This window comes from Lingula anatina, chromosome 1 (assembly GCF_051362555.1).
Source record: "Lingula anatina isolate TDL-2025a chromosome 1, LinAna3.0, whole genome shotgun sequence".
Lineage (NCBI taxonomy): Eukaryota > Metazoa > Brachiopoda > Lingulata > Lingulida > Lingulidae > Lingula > Lingula anatina.
The window spans coordinates 9,539,252-9,558,805 of NC_141767.1; the positions used below are offsets into that span (position 1 = coordinate 9,539,252).

Genomic DNA, 19,554 nt, shown 5'->3' on the forward strand with positions numbered 1-19,554 from the left:
GTTGGCTAGGAGGAAAGAAGTGATTTGGAATTCACTAAAATTTCTACACAATTTTGTATTTTTTATGGTTATACATTTTTTAAATTTTGTACTGGCAGGATCTGTGATTGAAAGTGCTCCCTAGTATCAGCTAATACCTGTTATGTAGGCACTGTGATAATGCTTATGTCAGTCATGTTTTCCAGTCTTTAGTTGTCCTTATCTGCAGCTGTATTTTTTAAGAAAAACATTCGGACATACTGAGTAGATATTTGTCAGCATCACAGGTACTGAATATGAAAAATGTTTTCACAACTGATATAATTTGAATGTATAAGATAAAAAAAAAATTATTGTAGTGATGTGTTAGCAGGAATATTGTCAGTTGATGAGTTTAGCAATAGCTTTTATTTTGTTCAGCAGAAGTAAATCAGAAAATGACTGTTGAGCTTTAAAGTCTCTGAGTGCCTAATTGTGAACATTTACCATATGAATATAATTTATAAGATAAAGGGATAGCAACCATTCATAAGTTATCCATATTTCACAATATATACATTGCAAATAACTCATAGAAATATAATAAATTGTATTTTACCAACAATACAGCAGTTAACACAATTATTCTGAAATTTGTCCTTTCCATCACATGACCTCTGTAGAAGGCTACATTCTACACTCTCACAAAAAAACAAACTTTTTAGAAAAAAAAACGGGCTAATTTTGAGTGTGGGAACGGATTCATTTACCATTGGTAAGCATGGGAAAATTGTCCTTTACCCCAGGAAAATTCTTTTTTGGCCAAAATGAACAGTTGTTATCCTTTTTAAAAAAAGTGTTTTACTGCAAAAGTCAGACAAGGCAATTTATCAAACCAATGGTGAACACACAAAAACTGTTACAGTTTGCACCTGATCAACAGCTTCCTTGTCAGGTATAACAGCTGGAATGATTGAATCTTACAGAATTATTGATTGGGTCTTAAGTTAGGTAAGTTGTATCCACTTATTAGTTAAAGCACTACATCAATAACATGGCTTTGATATGTTGCATGTTGTCATGCAAGAATGTACGTACACATGCTACCATGCATTTGTGTGCACACATATATATAGTAACAATACATGTATGCACATGCACACAGTATGCACAAACAGTTTTGTGTTGCTTGGGATTTGGGCACTTTTGGTGCATTCCCAAGTATATCATGGGCATTTTGAGCAGTTGCACTTATATTGGGTCCTTAACTTTTGCCTTAATAACTTTCCTTTACTTTTGGACAGGACTTTATGTTGAAGCTTTGGACAACAGTGGTTTTTATAATTGTAAAATTATCAAGTTCTTTATAAAGTAAAATACAATGTGTTCAAATGTATTCTTATGAGCCCTGGATGTTTTAGAATATTACCCCATTTTAATAACTGGTGTGGCAAGGAAAGAAAGCTTGTATGCTAGCTTTCCAGTGCTTTAATACAGCAGCTGGTCAGGCTGTATCCTCCCCAGGAAACTGAAAAGATCTACACCCACTCTGCATCAAGACAAAAATAAAATAATAACAGTCATCAATTGTAAACCATGCAGAGATGCAGCTGAGAGCGGTACATGAGAACCAGTTTTTTTACTTCTTAAAGGTGAAATTTTGTTGAATTTCAGTGGCTATGGTAGTTATAATATGTGTCGGACATGTAACTTTTTTTTTTACTTTAATAATACCTGTTTGATAAAACAATTTTATTTCAATTTCAGTCTCAATTTGGCATACTGGAAAGACATCTGAACCAGTGATTGAATCAGTTGCTGGTAAATTGACTTGTAACCACATTCAAATAGATTTTTGCCACTGCATTCGTTTAAAATCATGCATTCTCTATAGCGAAGAAATGCTTAAGCCTAGTCCTGAGAGAGTGATTTTACTGGAAATAACTATCTGCACATCTGCAAACTCATAAAAGGTTTCCTTGGTTATTCATCCGAGGGATGAAAATAACATTACTGGCTATGTGTGAAAATGTTCCACCCACATGTGCTTGTCAGGAGTAGATGAGGCTGCATCTTGGAAGCTTTAATTAGTGACTAGAAATTATATGTCCTGTTATGGGGGATAATGATGTTACTAGTAGAACCAGTAGTTGCTAAATTCTATGTGACATGTAGTTTTCAAAATGCATAGAATATGCAAGTGTTTATCATGTATAACTTAATTTGCTTTAGGATAAGTTAACACTTGGAAAAATGGGTTTGTTCATTTGAGGTGTTTAGAAGTGTACATGTAAATACAACCCCCACTACAGTGTGTGTGTGTGTGTGTGTGTGTGTGTGTGTGTGTGTGTGTGTGTGTGTGTGTTAATTAACTGTTAAATGTATATATAAGGTAAGATTAATTTTAGCCTAGGAACTTCCTTGTTCCAGCTTATAAACTTAATTTTATGAAAGTAATTTTTTTAATTAAACAGAGTGATGCAGTAATATGAATAAATATGTATGGTATAAGTAATATGCGGGAGTGTGGTAATATGCACTTAATCAGGTGTTACTAAATACATTGACTTGTTAATGGCAGACTATTTGAGATTGTGTCAAAAATGTTTGGGTTCAAATTTCTTGAATTTCTTTAAAGATGGTTTTATTTACATGTGTGTGACTTTTTTGTGGCAACCAAATTGATTGGGTGCTAAGAATTATTACACAAATAACAAGAGATCGGTCAAAACAAATTAAGATTACTGGCATTGCAAAGTCAACAATAGCATAAGTAATTTACTTTTTGTAACTTAAATCAACACATTAGGTTGAGCCCAAGGGGACAGTAAGTAGCATGCTAAGATTGAGATTTATTAAAGTGAACACACATTTGTTTCTGTGATTACTTCCAACTACTTGATTATTCTTTGTAGGTCACAATATGGAATTAATGAACTGAACACACCCTAGTTTTTGTAGTTTTTTAAAGTTACTATGATCATTTCAATTACTTGAATATGATTGTGTCAAGGGTCAAGTAGTAAGAGATAATGGTTGCCATATATTTAATAGCATTAAGCAGTTAATTTTTGCTGTGAATAAAATATTTTGTGCTGCATCATTATAAGTTCATGCATTATTGGGCAGTAGTAACTGAATTGCTTTTTTTAATTGTTAAAAATAATGTCAAAAGAAATGGTAAGAGATTTGCTCTTCCCTAAACCATGTTTGACTATGTTAAGCTTTAAATTTAACAAATAGGACACATGCTTTATGCAGCATGTACCAGTACTGCAGTCCATTTGAATCAACGACAATTGATGTGATAACCTGTAAAATGTACATATTGATCGATCATGACAAGAATCTTAAAAGTATAATTTTTTTTATGATTTCAGGTGTTGCCCACTACTCTAAGGTCATTGAAAATGTGGAAGACTGCTGCTGGTTTGATGAGGTATGTAGGCAGGTTCTTATTAACAGTGGAGCTATTCAAGCATGCCATCACTTAATCTGTTGATATGCTGATCGCTTCAATCAATTAATTAGTGTTGTTTCAATCATGCTTGTTGATATATTTTTTGTGCGTGTGTATAATAAAATGGAAAGATAAATATCTCTGAGAATGTTTGATTTGCCAAAAGATTATGAAATGCTGGCATGATCCAATTATATTACTTTGGTTTGGAAAAAAAAAAAGAATATTCAAGTGATTTAATAATACTGGCACACACCATGTTTCTATAAATGAAAAGGAAAAAAGAAATACATAGATCAATATTACTTGATGACATGAATAATAAATGATGATAAGTCCCAGTCCAGCACATTATTACTGCCTTTGTTTCCTATTTCAGTATATGGTGTCAAAAAGCTTTTGACTAAACTGTTGCATAAGTCTGTGTCAATAACTTTAACAGAAAATAAAAGCCTTAAGGGGATGTTTTCATACTGCACTGTGTTAGAAATTGCCCCTTCCTTTCTTCAGCTTGCTCCCATGGGCAGCATTTATGTATTATAGTCATCTACATGTGCTGCCTATGAAGCTTGGATAGACAGTTGTTGCCCCTTGATAGACATGAAGTTAATATTGGCACATTGGTCAGGAAATAATACCCAGTGGAGTGAACACTACATAGGGTGTTGTTTGTATGTGCATCTGCATGCAGGAGGACTGTGGAGGAAAGAGGGGAAAAAATTAAGACCTTGAAAGTGATCTGAATTTTAATGACAGTGGATTTAAAGTAATCTTCTGGTTTCCTTTCTTCCAGAACTTTACACTAACTTATTACATTCAGAAAAAAGTATCTATGATTTGGCAGAGTCTATGCAGAAATTTAAATATACCTGTGGCAGTTTTTTTTTTAAAACCCAGTTGGAACTCGGCATTTGCTAGACATTACATCATTTAAAGTCATATTAAAATCAATTGAAAAAAAGCATAGTCTAGCTTAATTTTTGAAACCCTAAAAGTCCATCTGACCTCACCAGAAGAACATATCATAGAGACTCCCGTTCAGACCACCTCTAAATCTCTTTAAACTTTAACTTACCCTGAAAGCAGTTTGTTGATAACATAGAGAGATACATGTATGATGCAGAACTGTGACATCTAAACCTATTTATCCTACATTGTAGCAACATATTATTGTCTAGAGACAGTGAAGACAGGTTGTTAGATGTAAGTGCCCATTAGTTGAGGTGATTCATTAGGTTGCAACGCTAGACTAAGACAATAACCACATCCGTCATAAATGAATTATCCCAGTTCATATTGACGTCATGGTACACAATTTCCTGAAGTATGTGATACAGTGTGTGTTTCGTTCTTTGGTTCTATGGGAATAAACAGCCTTATATGGTCTATCAGTGATGGATTGAAATATCTTGCTTTCAAGTTCTCTTCAGGGTAATAAAACTACCGTAATAGAGTTCCCATACAACTTTACAGAACATTGCATACACTTGTAATTTGTTCCTACCCCAATGCATGAGTTCTCAAGCCTGATTTTTATTTTTGACTTAATATAAGGAAATGATATCACTTTGACAAGGACTGCATGACCAACTTTTTTTATTTTTTTCTTGCAGAACAAATGAATATCATATTATATATGTATACTTTTATTGTTTAAGCAAATAAATCTGAATAATGGTCATCGATCATCAGACATCATAAGGTGGAAGGTCTTTAGATAAAGATGCCAGCATTTAATTGAATAAGACGTGCCCTTTGGGGGACATTATAATTTGACTGTATAATCTATTTTAAAAGAGGAAAGAAATCCAATATAAAATTTGATGATGGATCCCCAAAGGTACCTTGAGAAACCATGATGATGTTATCAGGATCAGGCCATTTTTAAGAGTATGATTCTGTGTCAAGTTTGCTTGTTTAATCAAACACGGCACACATCCCTTAATTAACTTAGAGCATACCAGTGCTCACATCCTTCAATTCAGTTAGACCACAATGGTGGTATATAACTAAGTTAAGCCATGTAATATTAGCATATATCTGAGTTATACCACGACCTGTATACTGTAAGTATATATCTTGGTTATACCTTGGACATAATAATGATTACGTTATTATGTCCAAGGTTATACCATTGATGTGATGGATTTAAAGTCAAGACCTCCAAAGTTCTATATGCATAAGTAAATGATATTTTGGTGATATTCTGTCAGTGTTATCATTAGATTTATTATCAAATATATACCTGTACAAGTTAGACTATGGGTTTTGCAAAGTTTTTAGATCTGTACCTGAACACATCTTAGAGCTGAATAATGGTTCTGGTGATCCAAGATTTTTTTTATCAGAGGTACCTTGTGCATACTAATGTAAGTTGATGCCTAAATGACAGTGCCACATTGTATGGGCTCCATATTAGGGTGCTTGACATTCAACCTATGATCCCAAGTTTTTTATTTAGTTATTTATTTTTATTTTATGGTACTTTCTTGAATAAGTTTTGGGTGTTTTTTACAGATTCGATAAAAATAACTACATTGCATTTATGAGTGAACTAAAATGTTTTGTATTTCAGATTTTGAATTGTCTGTCAAATCATTTTTTCAAATGTCATTTATGGCATTTATACAAGTTAGTGGTACCTTTACAGGTGGTTTTATCCACCTCTCTGAACTTCCATTTTTTTTTATTGTTTTATTCCCCAAGTAACTATCTATTAGAAAATGGCATACCAGTATACTATATGAAGGGTGATATATTGATAAAGATCATCATTAGACTGAATGAAAAATCTGTCTACAACTAAGAGTTACTTGATGAGGGGTATTTTAGAACTTGGACACATCACTTAAGACAATCTGAATTTGATGTTCTGAATTTTATGCATTACCATTATTTTGGTGGATGAAAGATTGGAGAAATGTTTGATTTCATCATCAGTGTTAGGTTTCATCATCCATAAGGGATGAATCTGATTTGATTATTTTGTCATTGTACCTACTTGTTTTCTCTCAGGGATTGTATTATGATGATTACTGTAACAGTGAAATATATGTGTGCTTAACTACAGTAAATTGATCAGCCTATGTGGAAAAATGAATAAGATACTTCTTTGATGATTCAAGAGATCACATAGTACTTTTTGTGAAGACGAGTTCATTGTTGTTGCTCTGTGATGGCTCCAGAACTACTACACATATATAAATCATTTCAATTTCTTTTGCATTAGTTAAAAAAACCCCAACAACTTACATAGATTAAATTTTTTATTGTTTCAGTAGAGTGGTTTTGTATATTTCAGTGGAAGCAAGCTTTATTACCTATATGCAGTCATTGAACATTTGAGATTAAGGCTTCATTCACATGCAATGTCTATTTTCTAAATTCTATTTTCTATTCGCGGTACGTCTTATGATCACGGTCTGTGCCCTGAATATCCCGCGGCGTAATTACTGGCAGCGCGAGCCAGTTACTATAAGTTACTTTAAGTAACTGGCTCGCGCTGCCAGTAATTACGCCGCGGGATATTCAGGGCACAGACCGTGATCATAAGACGTACCGCGAATAGAAAATAGAATTTAGAAAATAGACATTCCATGTGAACGAAGCCTAAGTCTGAGTGACCGATAGTGTCAGAAATCTATCTATCTATCTGTATCTTGGAAAACCAAAGAAAAAGATGTGAAATTAATGCAAGGTTTTCATTTATTGCCATTCTTTGCAGACCTTTACTTGGCCAGTGGCACGACCTGTTGACGGCCGTGAGATGGTGGAGGTACAGTTGTTTAATTACAACAAATACCTTAACAACAGGTGAGGTTCATTGTAGAAATCCAGGTATCTGATGAATTAAATTGCGTGTTCTTGATGCATTCTTAAAAGATAACAGTTTCTGATTCCTTAGGAAGCCAGTAGAAATAGTTATGTCTACACTTGTGGAACACCATTGCTGGACTGCACTCCAAGACTTTTCTATTTTTTATCAATTAAAAGAGCTCTGTCCATATTTACCATAAATTTCTGATATATATTTTGTACATACATATATTAGCTGAACATTTATTATTACTATTAATTCAGTCACTTTGAAATGGACTAGGGTGTAGTTGTCACTATAGACTATTGAAGATATAATATACTCGTATATATAACCTCAGAAATTTGACTTAATAGAAAGATGAACTGATTCATTTTTTTTTTCAGGCAAGTGGGTTTCTTCCAGATGCTGCTCCAGGAGTTGGTAGAAACAGGCCATGTCAAGATAACTGACCACTTGCTAAATGAGAACAATGTCATGATGAAGGTAAGCAGGAGCCTGTTTTATGAAAACTCTTGGGTCAGTTTTAAGGGGGGGGGGGAGCTGAGCCCGTTGAAACTAATTTGCATTTCGCAAATAATCAAAACTCAAAATGGCTGCATATTGTACCTCATCTTAAAAATATTTTAAGTAAGTCCCTTGAGCAAAATGTGGCAATCTAGGCTAAGGTTTTTACTCTCCATGACAACAAAAGCACATTTAGATAAGTCAAATTCACTTATTGTGCACCAATCATTCTTAAAACTCTGACACAAATATTGTATATTCTGGCAAAGATAACTTTGTGTTTGGGACTCCAATTTTATCAGCCTTAACTTAGCTCAAGTGCTTTTTTGTGAAGCAATTCCCAAGGATATCAATATATCTATAATTGACAAAAGTTCTAAAATGTTTTAAAGAAATAATGGGGACTCTGATCAAAGCTGCATTCACCTACTTAAGGAGTTCAAAACTCAAAGTAAGAAGTATTGGTCATCTCAGTATAGCATTGAATAAAATAACTGAAGAATCCTACAATGTTCTTCATTCATTCCTGCACCTTGTTGACTTAAAAAAAAAAAAAAATATCTTCCATTGATAGACTTAGCTTGGGGTCTGCAAAACTACATATTGATTTACAGTCCCAGTGTCCACCATGATAACATCAAAAGTTGCTAACATTTTTGCTTTTGCAATATTTTGAAAAAAATTGAGTGTCATTCAAATTGCACAGTCAGTATGACTTAATTAGTTCCTGTCATTCCCAATATAATAGACTTACAGAGGCAATTTCCTCCAGAAGACAAGTGGAATAATCTGTTTTGGAAAATGAAAATTAACTGGTAATAACAAAGTTATTTTGATGGTAAAATCAAGTTAGCTGTGTTCTTTTACTTGTGCATGGATACTGTTGTGAAAAAAAGAAAAATTGCTTTAGTGAGGTATAATAAAACATATATTGAGGGCATATGCTGATACATTGCTCTTGTCAGGAGTAGTAATGTTAGATTTTTAGACATGCGATGTATGGATTTTTTTCATCTCATGTTAACAATACATGCTACATCCTTCTACATACATGTAGATGCAGTATACAATGCAAATTCAAAGCAGTTAAGTTTGTATGGGAAATTTAGGTTAAAAGGATTGATTTTGTGTAAATTTTGATTTATGGGATAGAATTGAGAAAGAACACAACTTTTGTTTTATATCAATAAACACTCTTTGAGTTGATATTTTTCAGAAGAATTGGCTAATTAATATCCATTGGTTTCAGCTTCTTATTATTCCATGATCTGCGGACTGGTCAATGACATGTTGCAGCATTTTAACAGTATATAAATGCCTTTAACAGAAATAGGAAGTCAGTCAACTTAACGAATTTCATCAGATAAGATTTCAAGGCAACATGCAGTTCGTGGTAGTACATTACCAGGCGTAAAAATCGCTATTTTAAAGAAACCTCATTAGAGCAGTTTCTAAGTGTCCATGGAATGGTATTGACTTGCAAACCTGATAGTTGGAAAAGAAATGTTGTCATATATATTGATTTAAGAAAATGATCCATGAAGTCTTACAGTGTAGTTCATCATCAAATTTATCTGAGACATGCTTTTTATGTACAGACACAGATGTGTCTGTATATATAGCCGTCACCTGCGTCTGTTGTTGCCCCTGCTGTTGCCGTCGTGCTTTTTGGTGTGCACTTTCACCCTAATAACATGATAAGTGGAAAACCATTTGCTTTAAACTTACAGAACTGATGAATATTCATCAAGTCCAAAAATCAGCATAATTGGGTCATTCTTTCAAAATTTATGCTGTTTTTGCTTTTTTTTTTCAGCATATGTGCAACACCGATAACATGATAAGTGAAATAACATTTTACCTTTTGGCTTAAAACTTACAGAACTCATGAATATTTATAAAATGCAGGTCAAATTCGAAAATCAGAATGATTGGGCCACTTTTTCCAAAGGTAATGCCTATTTTGCATCAAAATAGACAAAAAACTTTTTAGTGCACTGTCACCACAAACGTTATAAAAAGAAAACTGTGTTACATATTATATTTTTAGCATTTCAAGAATGATTCTTAGGTTTGACATATACAACTGAAATTAGAAAACCAGCTGGATTATTATTTTTTATTGAATTTATGCAATTTTTTTTCGTGAAATTTTCATTTTTCTCATTCTGATCGTGAACTATTACCAGTTGTGCATAATTAAAATTTGATGTTGACTGTACAGTAAAGCATAATGTATTATTGCATCAGAATTGACAGTATCATGTTTTATGCATTATTATTTTCTGCTTTTTGTCTGTACATTTGACAGCTTTGCTGCCTTGTTTCCAGTATAAAATCCAAGCACAACAGTCATATATTGTATTTACATTTGCAGATGTATACACATTTCTAAGAAAGTTAAGGCCAGTGACTGCAATTATATTATTTTTGCCATAAAATCCTTCACTCTGTGCCAGATTATCTGCAAATTAGTGAACATGTCTTTGCTTTTGAATCTAAAACATGTCATAATTGAAGATAATGTATCAACTTTATACATTAACGAGTACATTTATCATAGGAAGGACAAGTTAAATGCAGGAAAGCTGATTACTGTAGCGACTTTATTGTCCATTCATTCCTTTTTATTCTATCCTAATTTTCTTTCTTTTTCCACTTTTTTTTGTATATACTGACTTCGTAGATATATATGTTGCTCTATGCACTTTGCCTCCTTTTTAGTCTCTTTTAAATTAACATTGGTAAAATAAATATCCTCATAGCACCAAGTATTTAACAGCTTGCTGTTTTTTTTAATACTGTGATATGTTAGATATGTATGTTACATCCTTTTCATTGACAGCTTCAGTTGTATTTGTTTTTATATTCTTAATGATTTTGACTGAAGATTCCATTTGTTTTTAGGTGTCATTCTTTTGTTAATGACATATAAGAAACAAAATCTACATGCTTTTAGAGCTGTTGTGTATAGGCAATCTAGTTGATTTGATTAATATGATTAAATTCTATAGCCTGCCCTGCTTAAAAAATAATTATTTAGGCTGATAGTTGACAGAATTTCCTGTGTATTTGAAAAAAAGAAATTTGTGCAATTTGTGATGAATGATTCATCTGGCTGGTGTAAACAGGACATGGGCTACCTAATTATATTTCATTAGCTTCAGGCCCATCGAATGCAAGCTTTTTCATTTTCAATTCTCCATTATGTACGCTGTCCCTCAGCAGCCTATTTGATTGAACTTTATATCACCAATCCCAAATATGCATTCGGTTTTACAGATTTCATGGTTCCTTAGCAAACCACTTGATATATAATTAACCCGATACAGTACGTGGTTTACCTTATCTAGATTTTGAAAAAAAAAAGCTATTCTATATTGATGTGTTATACTTACACCAACAGTATTGTGAGTGATAGATCATCCTGTTTTATTGATTTCTGTCTCTTTTATTTTCTGACTTTGTAGCAATTTATCCTGTTCGCTGAACACAGAATAAATAACTCATGGTCCTGTAATGAGGCAGCACTATATTGATTATTTATTATTGATACTGTAGCAGTGGATAAACTACTCATTTTCAGTCAAATTAAGATGGGTAATTGATTTGAACATTTGATGTAGATTGGTGAACACATAAAAATGGGTTATGGACCTCCAGATAAAGGAAGATTAAAGACTAGAGGATGCATTGAGTTATCATTTATGTCCACTTTGGTTTGATTTAGTGTCACAATATTACATTGATGTTTTTTTATCAAGGAGTTAGATGGTATGAGGTCCTTAATTTATTCTTTATTGCACTGTGGAGTAAAACATGTATACAGGGCATTCTGAAAAAATACAGGAAAATTCTGTTCAGTAGTTTTTCCCCCATTGAAAACTGCTTTCTAAGTTCTCTTTATTAATTATAAAGAAAAACGATTGCCAACAACAAACACTGAAGGTTTAGTCAGATTTTTCATCTTTTGAAAAGAAGGCAGTTACAAATAGCTTTACTTTTAGCCTTGGTATTGAACCAATTACAAGGAAATGTCACAGCCAAATTAAGCATATTCTTAAAAACCATATTTATGTTGAATATCTGTAACTGTTGACATGGATTTATTTACCTTTTATTTACCTTTCTTAAAAACCATATTTATAGTGAATATCTGTAACTGTTGACATGGATTTATTTACCTTTTAAATCACACATTATTTTCAGACTAAAGTCACATTAGAATTGACATATAATGCCCCTGATGGCTCAGTAGGGGTGTGGCAGAGGGAAGGAATGGACCTCACCAATGAAGCAGAGACCCTGACAGAGGAAGACAAAAACCTGTTGAATGTTGAAAGGAATAGTGAGTCTGAATCTTTGGTGTCCAGTCCAAGCAAATCAAGGCGAGGGTCAAAGATCAGTATAAGTTCAAAATCATCTACAGGGAAAGGAGAAAAGGATGGATCAAAAAGGTTAGTGACTTTTATCAGTGTGGTCTGTGCCAAATATTTTTTTTAACCTACACACTGCCCTTTGAAGCCACCAGGCCCTCAGATTGAACTGGCCCAAAGCCCAAACAAAGTTTTTCAGGTCCCACTTCAATTTTCCTGACATTTGATGTGGGGTTAGTGTTACCATTGCATGTATCATTTTCCTGATTATATCTCACATTTCTTAGTGGAAGGTACCTATGCAGCCAATCCACAGACAACAGAAATGAATAGGTTTGCTAATGGAGTCATAGATTAGATGGATTTGTCTAGTCAATTTTGATTTTGACTTGTGACTATCCTTCAGCTTTTACCAGCTTTCTGTACAATTTGTCTATGACAGTGGGAATTATATAATGCTCTCAAATGCCTGGCAAGTTGTAATATCTAAGCTTAATCCATATAATACTGCATCCTCATGAGAAGCAGGTGTTATCAAAATGTTTATAGAAAAGCATGCCATACCATTACCATACCATTAAAGACCCTTTTGCTCAGTTTTTGATTGAATTTGAGTCATTCATATCAGTTCTATCAATACTTAATTCCCAACTGCTTGTTTTCTACAAGGAGATTGAAGAACAAGGTGGTGACCTTCATTTTCAAAGCAATCTACAAGTATATATGGATTCACATAGGATGATTGTAATGAAATCCAAGTCCTTTAATTTCCTGAAAGGAAAATTAAATGAAACATTTGGATGCTCTTTAAGCTCTTCTTAGAAATAGATGGTTTAGCAAAAATTACATTATCATACATCAGTGACAATAATTTTGTACTATTTTAGCATTGGTAAATTGAATTTAAGATATGCAGAATTATTTTTTTCATGTGAAAGCTTGGAGTTGATGTTTTACTCAAACTAGGTTCTTTTTCATACATGGACACATAAATTCATGTATTAATACTGTTGTCAGCAATGTGACCTTACTGATAAAAAAATATTTATTTCAACACAACATACATTTCAAAGAACAAAAGGACTTGATCAGTCAGAAGTGACCCTCTGAAACCTTTTATTGTGTAAAGATAATTTGTGATTGGATTAAAGGCAGGAAATGTGAACATTCTATTTAAAATGAGAAGTCATAATCAAGTTAACCATTGTATAGTTTTCCAAATTAAATTTCTAAAAGTCCCAGAGGACTCCTTCTGCAGCAATGATAAATTAATGTGTAAGGGTATCAGTATATGGTTATATTTGAAGATTTGGATATCCTCCTTGCTGAAGCCTTTTTATTAGTAATTTATTTTTGCTAAAAGACCTAATGCAGAGTAGCATTTTTTGTGCTTTTTTGGAAAAAACTGTGCCTCTTTCTCACAACTTTTAATAAATTTTTTCAGTCACATTTTGCAGTGTGTGACAGATTCTGAAAGTTTCTCTTTCTAGTTAGGTTTGCTTATATACATGTAAAACAGGTTGTGTGATGTTTACAAATAGCATGACTTCTAAGGACACACATAATTTAGATATGAAACATTTTGACCACATTTTGGAAAATATGATCAAAGCAATGTAATTTTGACAAGCATTTGAAATTACTGTTAAGACCAGATATTTAATTGTTGCATCGATCATTATGGAACATGATTAGTTAACAAGGGTTCTGTAGCTTAGTTAACGGTACCTATGTGGCCACCCCACAGACAGTGTTAATAGGTAACATGCATTCTGGTTTTTTTACTTACATTGTGTAAGGACATCATTTGTTTGAAGAGGCTTGAAGACTCTTTGATCAATTTCTGAAAACTATTCATAGAGTGAAAAATGAAGTCGAAAAAAATTTGGTTAATATAACACAAACAATATCATATACATATCAATATTATGGTTACCAGAATTCTTAAATATATTGTTATCCATTTAAATACTGATAGATTGCAAAAAAAAAAAAAAAGAGGAGTTGATGATGAAAAAACAGTGACCCTATATATGAAGTCAAGAGGTAGCTATATGACAGTGATAAATTGAATGGTAATACAACTTTATTGTTTCCAGGTAATCCCAGTAGCATCTGCATGTGCATACATGTACATGACTCATATGGCCCACTAATATAGGTCTGTGGGGAGAAATTTACCCCTCCATAACCTTGTTCCAATAGAGGAATATGATTCTAATGGAATTGAGCTGAATTTACCCAATCCTAATGTTATATATGATTAAAGGGCAGAAGTTCAAGGTTACCATCTGTATCTGACTCCCATCGTTTTCGTGTGCTATTCTTTCATTGATAATACAATAAGCAGTGTATCTGGGCATTTTGTGAAGTCTAATTTCCACTTCCCAGCCATCACTCATTCATGAAAACATACATTGCCAACTACAACACACAAGCTGTCTGACTAATGGCAATTTAGTGGCAGCTAATTAGATTTTATTTGCAATTTTCAGAAGCCACTTTGTCTTTCATTTATTTACCTTGAACCACGCTAGGTTGAATGGTTTTAAAAATGTCCAACTTTTACTTGATAAATATAATCTCTAATTTATAGAATTTACAGAAGACCTTGATTCTCAAACAATGACTGGATGTTGCTTGATGAAACTCTTTATCTTAAGAAGCCTTTTGAAAAGCTATCATGATTCTTTGAAATGATCTTTTTCTTAGTAGTTTTGATAAAAATTTTCATTAACTCTCCACAACATGTTCATACAGTTTATTTATGTTATTTCAGTTGATATTACTGTCATCATTATTGTGTTGCTCAGTTTATTTATATTTTTATTGTTGATTTTTTTTTATTTTTGTGTGCGTGTGTGTGTGTGTGTGTGTTTGTGTGATTTTTGGTCAAAATGAAGGTCAAATGCATGTCACTTCCAAAGAATAATTGTTACAGAGAAAAAGTTTTAAGATTTTATAAATTTCATTAAGTGGCATCATTTTGGATTGTATTTCAGAATGAAAATACGCTCAGTAGCCAGACTGATGAAGCTTGGCAAGCAACGTCCTCCAATGGATGAAGAGGATGGCCCCCCTGTGATACAAATAGAAGATGCAAAGAGTGGTAAGTATGGATCACTCCTTGCTTTGCTTTTTTAAGTGTTGATGCATGGTAAATGAGATCATTAACTTGTTACATTAGTTTGCAGTGTCACACTGGCATGTAATTGTTTTTCTTGGAAATGGTTTTTCTTGTAATTGTTTTGTTTGGAAACATGCTACCTTCATGGTTATTGATAACAGTTCTTGTACCATATATTATTTCAAAATTGGATATGCAATCAGTTTTACTTTACCAGCATTTTTCCAGTAAGAATTCTATGGATTCATTTTTATTACACAGTCACACTGTGTGAATGTGTACAAATAGGCATCACCTGTATCTGTAAGAACATTTGAATGGATGTTAGCATTTCTAACTTACTTTGTTGTTAAACAGAAAAAAGCAATGTCTGGTCTCAAAGGAGGTGGTTCTAAGAAATAGAATGATATAATAGATATTCCTAACCTTCCTGGTACTGTAAGCTTTAAAGAAGATGAAAAGTCCTTGTATGTGACTTTCTTGATTAATTTTGCTAATGATATTATTATATTTTGATCATATATAGCTTTTTAACAAAAATTGAAATATTAAAACAAACTTGAAAATGTAGATGAAATTTATTCCTCTTCAAAATAATTGTAAAATTAGGTGAAATGATACCTTTTTTACTATATGTTTGAAAATTATGTCATAGACCTAGCGGTGATAGGGAGTCACCCAGTCGACCCGTTATGAGTACATTGATCGTGAACTGCATGTAGGTACGTATAGAGCACGGTTGGAAATGATGTAATTATTAAAGGTGGCTGTAACATACCGCTTGAATTGGGAGCACAACTTTGGTGGCCAGCAGGGGCATGTCAGACCAACAAATACGTTCTCTTGAGCGATGGGGCTCCAACGCGTTAAAAAAATACATACATTTCTAGGGTAGACTCTCCATCCCCCTCGTCTTCCATACAGGAAGGGTGTATACAATTTTAGTACCTCACATTGCACTGTTAAAGGATATATGTATATATAATTTTAATGCATATTTCACGACAAGTTCTTACGTGTACATTGTTATAAAGTTCAAAGACTACAGCCGCAAGATTTTTACCACGGGACTTACAGCTTAATTCCATAGATTTTAAAGCTAGCTTATGCACAAGCTCTTTTCCCATCAAAGTAATATTTCTTCTACATTAAATTGTACATATCACATTACCTATGTTCTTTCATTACTTGATATGTTTTTAATGGTGGAAAACCCCCAGGTTCATTTTAATATATACCCTGGTGTTTTCATGGCACTATATTACAGCCACCTTTAATAATTACGTCATTTCCAACCATGCTCTTTACGTATAAATTGAAGAAAACCCTATTTTAGGCACTGCCTCTATATTGACCATTAAAGGAAAACAATGTTATGATTTTCAAACAATGTCATACTGAAAAGATTCATAGGACTGAAATGCAGCTTTGCTGCCTTGTTCACTTATGTTTTCAAATAGAATCATTGATGTGTTGTTTTGTGATTCTTACTAAAACTTTCATTGAAATAGATTCCCCAAGTCCCCACTTTGGAATGTCAACCTATGGTGACTAAGACTAAAGACGGTAAAACTGTATACCCTCTGGAAATAATTTGATTAGGCCAGAAGCCAGCAATTTCAACTAGTGGTTTCTGTTTCTGTAAAATAAGACATTTAAACTATAATGGCATAGAACTAAGGTCTAATTTTGATCCAGAGCGAACCATTTCCCAGCCAAAAAGGGCAGTTCGTTCAAACCCCCTTAACCTCAAATCCCCTCCCTACTGTACGTGAGCCATGTTGATCAAATGAACTGAGACCTTTGGTAAAGGTATTTATTATTTGACGTGTTTAGTCCACAAATTATTAACACTGCATATTATCTTAGATACATCGTATGTTGATTCCTTTTTGTATTTCCAGTTGAAGGCATGACAATGGAAGAACATGTTGACCCAGATCTGGCCCTGGTACAGCAGATGCTGAACAAACAGGATGAGGAGATGCAAGAAAATATTGTCAGTGAAGACCATCTCATTTCCTATGGTGGAGCAGGAACAGCTACTAATAAAAAGTATTATTGGATTTTGTTGCCTATCAATGTTATCATGATCACTTGGGTTTGAAACTGGATTGTTGAATGAGTGTGTTTGAAAGAATTATCCTTGATTCATACTGTAGATAGGGATGTTGCAAATGTCAACATGGAAATGAACAGTAGGAATGTGCAACAATTAGTAGTGCTGACATAATAAAATGCAACTTGCTTATTAAATGTCCCTTTGTGGGCTAAAATTACACCCTTGAGACTGGCACACCTTGTCTTGCACTTGGTAAAAATGCCAGTGTCTCCCAGGTATATACTATAATGTCTCCATACAAATCCCCTTGGACCATGCATTGAGTGCAGCATCCCATTAGGAATATAGTATGTTTATCCAGCATTGTCAGTTAATACTGAATATATGTATTAAAGGGCTAGACAGTACTTCAGCCCTAGGGATATGAGGTTGTACTGTAAGTTTGATCCAAGGTTGGGTCATTCCAAAGATTTTATTTATAGAAATGGCACCTGCTGTCTTCTCCACCAGTGACTCCCTGGGGAATCTTGTTCACCTCAATTACTCATTTTGCCTTTTGGTCTTTTTGTACATATAGGACACATATAGGATAACTGTAGCCAGGGACAACACTCCTGCATTGTAAATAAATCATTTCATCTGGGGAATCTACTTGGAGTTCTTAACACCATACATTATAACAACTAGAGATAAATTCTTCATTAGATATTTGACATCAAGTTGACAACTAATTGCTTTTACCTGCACATTCCAGGGTAATTGTATTGAAAAATCTCCATGTATGCATGTTCTTTTTTTTTTTTTTTTTTTGACTAGATGGACCTTTTTACTGGTTCCAAATAGAGAAAAAATGCATAGTATCTTAAGTTCATATTTTGAGTGAACCTTTTCTGGCCAAAATATTTACCCTTAAACCCTTTGCCTATATGGATGATCTAGTAATATGGCCTGATCTAGTTATGGAGGATGTGCAATTACCACGTGTCTGTCTGTCTACCCAATGACTCTGTACCTAGATCACTGGTTTAGCTGTCTACATAATTTGCTACATGTACTCTTCAAAGAATGAACACTGTAGCTAAATAATGAGAATGAACTGAAATATAACTAATTAAATTGCACAAAAACTTACACATGCATGAACATGCTAGTTCTTCCATATGCATTATCTTGGGATAGTGCAATCCCAGTTATTAAGTTAGACCATTTTATACATATTTTATTCACCCATGGCAAATGTTGGCAGTGTTTTGTCATGGAATCGATATAGTGGATACACTTGTCACCCTATAAATGTCAGTAATGGTTAGCACTGTAAGAATAATTATATTGATTTTTTCCTTTCTAAGACATTATAGATATACTACATGTAGTAGATAAGGTACTTATGAGGTGCACCAGGGTTTATAGCAAAAATCTGAGTAGATACTCACTAGCACGTAAACTAATGAGGTTGATGTAAAATATACGTGAAAGTATGCAGTCCTATACAAATTTGTAACCTGATTAATAAATCAGTATAAATAAGTATTTTCTATTTATCTTTCTCCTTGCAGTTGTGTGATGGCAAAACTGGTAATAACCTTTGCATTGTGGCCTTGTTCAACTGTTTTGGTTTCTTATTGTTGGCATTCTATCAATTCTACACTACTGTAATGTTCGTTCACTGTCTGTTAACTGTGAAGCAATTGAAATATATGTTGTCGGTGATTAAACAACCATTCTCTTTGCTAATGAAAGTATTTATGGCAAATTCATTTTACTTTTTCCATAATTTTTGAAAGAGAATAAAATTCATCCATTTTTTCACAGATCTATACCTCAGCCCTCTTTAGAACAGTCTGCGTTGAAAGCTCAGGATTTCCAGGTGTGTGTGACTATCATAGAGGGGCGGCAACTGGCAGGTCTCAATATGGACCCAGTGGTGTGTGTCCAGGTGGGAGATCAGAAGAAATACACCAGTGTTAAGGAGTCCACAAACTGTCCATACTACAATGAGGTGAGATAACGGCAGTGTAGGGGCAAAAACAGCCAGTTGAATTATATAATGCAATTTTACTGATGAAATGTTATGAAATATATATAGTTTTGTGGAAGTAAATTGCATAATGTTACATGTTGTACTTCATTTTATAGATGTATTGCTTGTCATGTCCTAAGCAATGAAATAATTGATACAAGACTATCAATAGTCATCTATGTGAAGAATGTTGAAATCCCTATTAATATTATAATTATAGTAATATG

At 33.4% G+C, this 19,554-nt stretch overlaps 1 protein-coding gene across 7 annotated transcripts in view; it reads left to right on the top strand.

The window, feature by feature from the left end:
• LOC106150648 (otoferlin) overlaps positions 1-19,554 on the top strand; it is a 63,800-nt gene that overhangs the window by 11,691 nt on the left and 32,555 nt on the right. For all 7 annotated transcript variants that reach the window (XM_087014702.1, XM_087014711.1, XM_087014701.1 and 4 more), the window contains exons 2-8: positions 3,339-3,397; positions 7,143-7,231; positions 7,622-7,721; positions 11,952-12,199; positions 15,121-15,227; positions 17,150-17,300; positions 19,120-19,306. In XM_087014702.1, coding sequence (XP_086870828.1) covers positions 3,339-3,397; positions 7,143-7,231; positions 7,622-7,721; positions 11,952-12,199; positions 15,121-15,227; positions 17,150-17,300; positions 19,120-19,306 — 941 coding nt within the window. The remainder of the gene's footprint in view (positions 1-3,338; positions 3,398-7,142; positions 7,232-7,621; positions 7,722-11,951; positions 12,200-15,120; positions 15,228-17,149; positions 17,301-19,119; positions 19,307-19,554) is intronic.